This window comes from Brachyhypopomus gauderio, unplaced genomic scaffold (genome assembly GCF_052324685.1).
Source record: "Brachyhypopomus gauderio isolate BG-103 unplaced genomic scaffold, BGAUD_0.2 sc141, whole genome shotgun sequence".
In the NCBI taxonomy this organism is placed as follows: domain Eukaryota; kingdom Metazoa; phylum Chordata; class Actinopteri; order Gymnotiformes; family Hypopomidae; genus Brachyhypopomus; species Brachyhypopomus gauderio.
The window spans coordinates 144,868-154,867 of NW_027506962.1; the positions used below are offsets into that span (position 1 = coordinate 144,868).

The 10,000-nt window shown below is 44.1% G+C and overlaps 1 protein-coding gene across 1 annotated transcript in view; it reads left to right on the forward strand.

The window, feature by feature from the left end:
* The window catches only part of LOC143500327 (solute carrier family 12 member 9), a 35,256-nt gene that overhangs the window by 16,808 nt on the left and 8,448 nt on the right, over positions 1-10,000 (forward strand). Inside the window, 2 exon segments of the mRNA XM_076994428.1 lie at positions 3,523-3,537; positions 3,539-3,648. Coding sequence (XP_076850543.1) covers positions 3,523-3,537; positions 3,539-3,648 — 125 coding nt within the window.

Here is a 10,000-nt window from a genome sequence, read left to right on the forward strand (position 1 = left end):
CACCTACCTACAACACACACACACACACACACACACACACACACCTGCACCTACCTGACCTGTGGTTTTGTATTAATGCTCAGTCACGCTGCCTCATCTGCACTGTTAAACTCGAGATAACCTCCATTAGTAGGGCCTACGCGTGCACACGCACGCACATGGCTGAATTGAGGCATATAAAAGCGGCTCTTATATTTTAACAAGGAACTCTGAGATGACCATCCGTCCTTGGGCAACACTTGTGCAGTTATTGCCCTGGCTGGAGGACTGGTATATGAACGCGTGGGTCTTTCAAAGTTTTGCTATTTTTAGCCTGCTTCCACATCACTTGACCTCAGTTAGTCGTAATGTTTTGTTACCGAGTGGTATTAGAGATGTTTGTAACATGGTTTAGCTGCTAAAGTCTAAAAATTCTAAAATTTTAAGAGGGACCACGTAACGACCTGACGTGAACGTTTGGCACAATCGATATGATATTGTTGCCACATTCCGTAACAGCATCGTTTCCCTTATGGCATGACGGGGTTCAGCAGCGATAAATAAACCGGACTTTAGAAAGCCAGTCGAAGATCATGGAGGCACCAGTAGATGAACGCGCTTGTTTTTAAATGTTTTGCATTTTGTTCCAGCAGTTTATCTGCTGTGTTGTGCACAGCTGTGCAGTATTCCTAGAACGTGTAGAATGGCACAATCTCCATTTACATTTACATTTACATTTATGGCATTTGGCAGACGCCCTTATCCAGAGCGACTTACATTTTTATCTCATTTTTTATACAAGTGAGCAATTGAGGGTTAAGGGCCTTGCTCAGGGGCACCTCAGTCATGGCCTGGGGATCGAACCTGCGACCCTCCAGTCACAAGACCAGTTCCCTAACCGCTAGGCCATGACTGCCACACAAGGTGATCCGCACAAGGAGGGGTTAAATGGCCTTAAGCCTCAAGGTGTAAAAATGTATCTGTTCTAATTGTATAATGGGTACAAAAAATGCTAAAATGAAATGTCCTTGCATGTACATTAACTGTCTTGATCCACCGTGTGCCTAAAACAATTTAGAACAATTCATAATGCAGCTAGACATGAACACAGTGTATGTACTGAACTAAATGGGTTTACTTTGTTTTGAGTCCCAGTGACTGTCATAGGGCTTTATTATTCACATAAGGACCTTCCACGATGCACCTGTGCACATAACATGTTGTGTTAAGTTTTTGTATACAAACCTTTAAAGGCAAGCACAAAAATATCAATTTATATCTTCCAATACTCCACATCTGTCTAATTAATAATTACAACAATTTGTCAATCCTGAACAAAAATTTCATGGCTGTGATGGGCCTACCTTAAGTGTTGCCACATGACTCCTTATGCAGTCTGGCCAATCAGATCGCCCAGACTCTCGGAGCTCCTGCTCCATTGGCCCTTGTGCTGAAACTTTCAGATAGCTTCAGACATCTCATTTCACCACTTGTTTTCCTTGAGTGCTGTGTGTGTTGCACCACGCCAAAACCCCACGCAGCAAGCCCATTGCATCCTCCGCTGCCCTCCACCCTCTCCGCCTCCACCTCACACCACCCTTCTGTGGTGATTTTGCACTGCTTCTCGTGACACAGGCTTCAAGGCCACTGCACTGCCAGAACCCTTCACAGTTATGCGACAATTGATTATAGGAAAATGGGAAATATTTTTTGTGTGCGCGCGCGCGCGTGTGTGTCAATGTGAAAAGAGATTTAAATACCCATAATGCCTTGGGAGAGAGCTTTGAGCTTGAAATGATAAATGGGAGATGATTCAGCACTTAGACACCACTTCTTTAGTGTGTGTGTGTGTGTGTGTGTGTGTGTGTGTGTGTGTGTGTGTGTGTGTGAGAGAGAGAGAGAGAGAGAGAGAGAGAGAGAGCAGAAATGTCCTCTAGTGTTAGAAAACAGGAAATTGTACTACACACACACACACACACACACGCACACACTCTCACTCTCCACTATAAACTCGTATATCTGTTATGGACTGTTTTAGCATGAGTCTGTGTACCAGTACCTCCCATCAATGACTGCCGTATGAGCTAAGCGTTGCCGTGACGACCCTCGCTAAGCACCCATCCACTCAGGAGGTGGTCTGGAGAGATGTTCAGGTGTGGGCCAATGTTCCTGCACCAAATACGGACAAAGGCAATCGGGATTTGTACAATCCTTCATTTCTTTTGAGGGGACCTTTTACTGATGACTATAGCCGTCAAATTTACACGCCTAGATTCATTTCCTTATTATTTATTTTGCTTTATTCATCCTGGTCACTCTAATTGGTAGCTAATTGTTAGAAAGGAACAGAGCCATTGTAAAACATGGGTAATTACCCAAACAGCATGTTTCTGTTCTTGGTTTTTTTTCCATCACTGCTTTTCATTCGAGCTTTAGTCCTCAGTCTTAAGCACAGGTGCATGCGTGCGTGAAAACACAGTCCAGAGTGGTTTACTGCTTCCCTGCTTTTCAGCGTGCCTGGTTCAGCACGTCATGGTTCTGCTCGTGAGCGCCCAGCTAATGAGCTGGATCGGGTGTGCGTGAGCTGGGGACATGTAGCTTTTGGGGACCTCCTGATCTGCTCTGTGAGCTGGATCCGGGTGTGTGTGAGCTGGGGACATGCAGCATGTGATAAATGTGCATCTGCTGGTCATAAATACCTTGCACAAGACCAAAAGGAGAGTTGTGGAAGCAGGAATACAATTCCTGTTGGTAGCAAAATTAATGATTTGCTCCGCCGTTTCTAGGGGGCCCCGTTTAAAGAACATATGGAACTATACCATATGCTTGCTGAGTGCTTTAGAGCAGGTGGAGGGGAGTGGACATGGTGATGGATGCGCTGATGGTTGGGTGGGCTGGTTGGTTTGTTTTAAATGTGATTTCACAATGTACAAATGAAGAGAGAGAGAGAGGGGTAAGTCTAGAAATAAAACGGGTGTAAAAGGAAAAAAAAATGTGTGTCATCATCAAGGGGTGGGGGTGTGTGTGTGTGTGTGTGTGTGTGTGTGTGTGTGTGTGTGTGTGTGTGTGTGTGTGTGTGTGTGGATGAAGAGGTTCAAACTCGTGTAGTCCTCTAGGTCACTTTGAGCTCTGGAACACATGCTGCCAGGCAACTCAGCTATTTAATTAATTACGCGGTCATTACTAATCTCTCCTGCCTCCTCTCTCCTCCCTCCTCTCTCCTGCCCCTCCTCCTTCTCCCCTCCTCTCTCCTGCCCCTCCTCCTCTCTCCTCCCTCCTCTCTCCTCTCTCCTGCCCCTCCTCCTCTCTCCTCCCTCCTCCCTCCTCTCTCCTCCCTCCTCCCTCCTCTCTCCTGCCCCTCCTCCTCTCTCCTCCCTCCTCTCTCCTCCCTCCTCTCTCCTCCCTCCTCTCTCCTCTCTCCTCCCTCCTCCCTCCTCTCTCCTCCCTCCTCTCTCCTGCCCCTCCTCCTCTCTCCTCCCTCCTCTCTCCTCCCTCCTCCTCCTCTCTCCTCCCTCCTCTCTCCTGCCCCTCCTCCTCTCCCAGTTGGTGTTGTTCTCCCGGGAAGCTGAACACCATTGCAAGTATAGTGACCATCTTCTTCCTGCTGGTCTACGCTGCTGTAGATCTGGCCTGCCTGGCTCTAGAGTGGGCCTCAGCCCCCAACTTTAGGTAAGTCAAAGGTCACAACGGTTTGACCTTGCAGTAACCCTCGCTTTCAGCAGACATCTCTTTCCCACAGTCTTTTTTCAGTGTCCTTCGGTGTTTGAAAATGGTGTTGACCATTGGTGTCAGAGCTGCAGTTTGCCAGCAGCAGGCATCATCCAGAGAAAAGACAACGCCGTGCCCGAATTCACCAAAGAGCGAGTGTCTCTGTTTTTTCCTTGCAAATCGAACCAGTGCTGTTGAGGTGGGAGTTTCTGCTGTGCTCCATCACTCGGTGACCACCGTCTGTGGTAAATTGACCCCTCCCTCTAACCATTTGAGGCATGTCGCACCCTCAGCAGTTGATGGGGAACCAGCTCAACTCTCATTGGCTCACTGCAGTGTCAATCACAGGAGTGTGCATGTACTGCTTACGAATGACCGTTGCATTGGGGTTTCATCAGGCCACTATGAAAGAATCCTTTGTTCATCACTCTACCTTTTCTTTACCTTTATATCTCTTTTAAATGTGCTGTGTAAATAAGATTGTTTTCTGCTGGACCTCTATAACATGCATATTCAACAAGATCTTGGACTTGCTGTTGATCATTGGCCTTTAACTGGAGGATTAGGTTTGGATAAGGGTATGGCTGGGTTGAGGGTTAGCATTAGGTTTTGGTTAAGGGTAGGGTCAGAGTGAGGGCTAGGATTAGGTTTTGGTAGGGGTGGCTGGTATTAATGGATTGGTGGATCTAAGCACTCTCATGGAGGACAATAGCATAGCACCTTCCTGTTTATAGGCACTGTTTACAGTTAATTTTTGCATATCTAAATAGTTATATAGTTATATGCCACAAACTGAGCTAGCTAGCTTCCATTGCTAAATGAAAAGCCTTGGGCTTCATAACTAGGGGTGGGTATCACCACTGATTTCCCATTTCGATTCACAAGGTCCCGATTCAATTCGATTTTCGATTCGATCCGATTCAATATCGATTCTTGTAGGGACATTTCAGTTACAATAAAGTGTAGTTTGAATGTGAAATGTTGTAATGATACAAGGAACACTCAAACTTTATTAAAATGTATTAAGATATTAGTGTTTATACTGTGAACAACAGTTACATTCTTTTTTTAGTATGAATTAATGCACACTCTTCTACATAGCTCCTTTACCAGAAAAGGCATTGAAAGCGGTTTTGAACAGCCTTTTAAAGTGCAAATTAAGTTTTTTTTTTACATGTAACAAAAACATTTATGAACATAGTTCTGAATATTGTAAACATTAAGGTCCAAAAACTAAGATTTATTCATGACTGCTTTTTGACATCTTGGAGATTGTCAAATTTTTCTGCAAGAAAAGGAGCTGATGTTGAGTGATGTTGATGTTGAGTGTTGATGTTGAGTGAGACAGCTCCTTTTTGCAATAACAATATTGCCAACTGTTGAGAAAACTTCACAGCTTGATACTTGATGCGTCGCAACCAGCGTGAGGGTCCGCGCGCCGAAAACGACATAATCGCGGTGGATCGCTTCACGAGGTCGTGCACCTCTCAATTTTGTAACTTTGCACGCGCCGCACTTCAGCGCAATGAACAAAATCATGTTTGCAGGGTTCATACACCTTTAAAAGGTGGAATTCAAGCACTTCGGTTATTTTTTTTTGGCACGGGGAGAACTTGTAGATAGTTTAATCGCAAATGTATAATCCCATTATGTTTTCAGAAGAAATGTTGGCCTTGATTCTAACATTAATTTTGGATGCAATAAATGAACATTAGTCAGTGTTTATAATGCATTAATGTTTTAACTGGAGGATAATAAACACATTAACAGACCCCTCGTACGCACCCTTCCCTGTTCTAATGGTTTAGAACTGTCACTGGATTTTAGTGTGAGGTCAGAGTTAGGGTTAGGATTAGGTTTAAATTAGGGTTAAGGTTAGGGCCAAGTTGGGTTAGTGGGAATGAAAATAACTCATGAAACATCAACAGTACATCAAGTTAATGTTCATTTAATAAACGTTAAATTCAAATTATTTGATTAAATATTAAAAATCAGTCAAGTGTTTTCTTGAATTTATTCAGGTGCTTCACTGTTGTTTCACAGTGCCACTATCAGCATTGCTGGGGATCCATGCCACCCTCGTCCTGCTCATTGTTTTCCATGGCAACGCTGCACACACTTTTCTGTTTTTGTAATCACACTCCTGTGGTTTTGTATTTGTCCACTAAATAAGACCCTCGAGTGTTCGTGTTAACCTCACCTGCAACTCGGCAAGGCCACAGTTAAAAGCTCTCTGAGTACTCACGCGTGTAGTAGATTAACTGGTGCTTAACCACATCTTTATATTAGTGACTTTGACTTTGATTCTTCTTTCCCATTACTGATTCTTGTTTAGACTGTGTTGCTCCGACTTCTGGTGTCTGACACCCGAGTTGTTCCACGTGAGCACTGCTTGGTGTAATAAACTTGACGCTCTCCTCTTCTGAGGTTCCAGTAGCGATTTCTCCAGTGTATTAATATTGTACAGAGGTCTGGAACCTGGAGAACCTTAGTTTGGTTTTCATTTATTTGCTATGATTATCAGATGTTGTTGTTTGTTTCTCAAATCCATCAAACACCACCAACATCAACCGCTGGGAACATACAACGTAACCTCGTTCAAAATAGTGTTCAAAACTCAATGAAAATGGTACAACTCCAATGGTGTAATAAGGTATTACGAATGATCAACCTAAAATGTAGTAAATTCCCTGAAATGTAACATTACATTATTGGTAAAAATTGTACTGCATTAATGGTCAAGACCCTGTATTACATTATTAGGCAAGTTATTACATAATTAAGTTTTATTGCATTTTTTACCAAGTGCACAATTTTATTACATATCCCGGTTTTACTACATTATTTGAAAATTATCACAATATTGTAGTCTACAAAGTGTCTAGCTGCTCATGAATATGCCGGGAGAAGGGGGAGGGGCCTCTGCAGGTCCCTAGCAGCCCACCCACTCTCTCCTTCCATTGGTCGGTCTTTTGCACGCACTACTTCCATTGGTCGGTCTTTTGTGTTTCACGCTGTTTATGTTGCTTGACCCTCAGACAGTCAAGCACGAGCAATAGATATTTTGGTTGCTAACATGTCAGTGAACAGGCATTTCCAGTTGAAGGGGGCTTCTAGACACTGTTGAGAAACATTGTCCAGACTTTACGCTGACAATCCAACGTGTGACTTGCAAGCCAAGATTGGGTCCAGCTGTAGAGGAACCTGTAACTGCTACAGGACCTGTGGCTTCAGGACGTGTGGCTTCACACTACCTTTCATTGTTCACATCAGACCCCTTCACCCCGACCAGGTTGCTATGAAACCTTTGAGACAAATATGTTAAGTGATTATTTTGTTCTTTTGGATAAAAATATGCATTAAAGGGCTGTAAAACTATAAATGCAATGTGCTCCAGACGTACTGGAGGTAGACACATAATGTGGACCTCATCTTTGGCTTTTAAAATAATGGATTACGGAAATCATCTTTAAGGGGTACAAATTTAATGTTAAAAATAAATTTGTGTGTGTGTGAGAGAGAGAGAGAGAGAGAGAGAGGGAGCGCGCACACTTCTGATTTAGGGGTGTGCGGAAGACTGAGCCTGTGTGGTAGTGCACGAGTGTGTGTGTGTGTGTGTGTGTGTGTGTGTTTGTGCGTGCGCGCTCTCATCTGGGTGTGAGTGAACCCCATCATGAGTGTATTCTGCTGTGGTGTTTATTCTTCAACTATTACCAGAAACTAAAGGTTAAACAAATAGAATGTGAAAATCTATCTGTGAGTGAAAATGTATCTCTATGTGTAAGAGTGTGTGTGTGAAGTGTGGGCATGTGTCCTGGAAGGTTTGAACAGTGAGTGTATTCGTTCACTGTATATGAATGAACTTTTTCATAGCTGTCTCCCCATTGAATTCTTGTGTTTTCTGGCTAGTCTCTGATTGGCTGGAAGTTACCAAGCCAGCAGAGCTCCAGTGGTTTAGGCCTGTAGTGGTGGAGCGCTTGGTGTCGGGGCGTGTTCGTTTGTTGCTGTTTGTTGTGTCTGTGCTGATGCGAGAGGAATTAAAAGCCATTTAGAGTAGAGGTCTCCAGAGACACATGCTGTGATTAACATAGCTAATTTAGCAGAAACCACCACAAACCTGCCATCAACATGCTGGGCAGGGATTATAATTGGGGGGTGTGTGCATGCCTGTGTGTGTGTGTGTGTGTGTGCATGCCTGTGTGTGTGTGTGTGTGTGTGTGTGTGTGGGTGTGTGCTTGGAATCGAGAGCAATTGGGCCAGGGAAAGAGGGTTTTTGTGAGTGTTGGGATTGAAAAGGGTTTGCAAAAGGTGGTGGATTATGTGCGCGTGTGCATTTTTAAAATATATTTTGTTTCTTGGCTAGTATTTTATCAGCAAATGACTTTTCATTTTGGGAAGATTGTAAAAGTATTTTGTGTGGGGGTTAATGTTTGTGTATGGGTATCTATTTTCTTGGGTGGGTTTGTGAACTCTGAGGCTGTAGGGTCTGAAGGGAAAGGGGATGTTGATTTTGTGTGTGTGTGTGTGTGTGTGTGTGTGTGAGCGAGAGAAGTGGGGGAGTGCGAGTATTGGAAGGTCAATTGAAGGATCCCTCAGAGTGCAAATGCACATGTTTGTGTTGGCACACATTACAGAGTTTTAACAGATACTCTGGAATCACTGAGGGTGCCTCTCTGGGCATCGGGGATTACTATAACGTTTAAAGGCCGTCATGGCTTATAATGTAAGACTAAGCTCAGTGGTAAGGCTTCCTGCAACGCTGCAGTTGTGCTGTCATTATAATCCTGCCATCAGCTACTTGCGTTCTTTCCGATGCACGGTTTGGTGCTGTTCTCTCTGGCACTTCCGCTCGAGATCTGGTAGATGCAGTTGAACGATGCTGAAACCTTCTATTAACGCAGCCTCCTCACCCGAGCACGACAGATTCTGCCTCCTTGCATTGTCTCACCAGAGCTGAGCTCCGTTCAAATGCTCTTTTGGTTTCTGACATTCACCCTCAGCCACAAAACGAGTGGCTTCTGGCCCCAGTGGTAGGCAAGGCTTCACACAAGAAAAGAAGCTTATTATGACTCGAGGTCTATCACCTTGGGAAGGTCATTACCCACAGAATATAATACAGAAAAATTTAAAACAAGATTTTAAAGGAATGAAAATGCAAATTTAAATTAATTAAATGACCAATAAAATTTTATTAAAAGGTTACGATTTAAGAATGACAGAAGATAACATAAGATCAATAAAACTGGAAATTGAGAGAAGATAAATAAAATAGGCTACATTTACAGAACCTAGACTAACAAAAGCCAGTCCAAATAAGTCTCATCTTGGATTAGAAAACATCCAGCGTTGAATTTAGAAACAGCATAATAGCTAAATGCGGCCTCTCCATGCTTAGTTCTTACCTTGGGCAGGACTAACTGATTAGTTCCTAGTGACCTAATATTTCTTAGCCTGGCATATCAGATAGATATACTGGTCCTACACCATTAAGTGATTTATAGACCAGTAGTAACACCTTGACGTCTGTCCTGTAGTGTACTGGTAGCCAGTGTGAAAACGTAAGAATGGGGGTGATGTGATACTTTTTCTCCTAGTGAGAACTTTAGCAGCTGCGTTTTGAGTCAGCTGTAGCGCTTTGTATTTTTTGGGAGTCCTGTTAGGAGGCCATTACGGTGATCAACCGTGGTAGAGACAAAAGCGTGGATAAATTTCTCAAGATCTGTTTTTGGTGATGGGACCTTATTGTGTGGTGAGACCTTATTGGCTGCAGTTTGATTGTTCAGCTTTAGAGAAATGGCCATTTCCATCCCGAGATACTCTCAAAACATCCCCCCGCTCCCGGCGCCCCAACACGCCATTAACGTGGTGAAATGGAGTCGGCCGAAACGCCAGTGCAGGTTGAGTGGCATGTGTGAGGGGGCAGTCACATGTGTCTGCATCGCCGAAGGACGCTAGTCGCTTTACCTACAATGAAGCGGCCAATCAGGGTCCTGACTGTGTCCATGTCTAATGAAGTTCACAGCCTATCTCTTTAGTCCGGGCACTCCTTCCTCTAAAGTGTGGAGAGAATAGGTCGGAACGGAAGATGGAGAGAGAGAGAAAGATTGAGATGGAGAGGAAGCGTCCCACGAGAGAGGTCTGTCGAGACGGACTTATCAATCACAATTAACACCTCATCAGAGGAAGATCAAGAGGAGGAGGTGACGCGGAGAGGCACGAGGAAAATAGAGGAGCAAATCAAAGAGAAAGGTCATATTGTGAGATCGCTCGGCTCCAATCTCTTCCCGGCACGTGGCCGGCCATACGCGCGCAC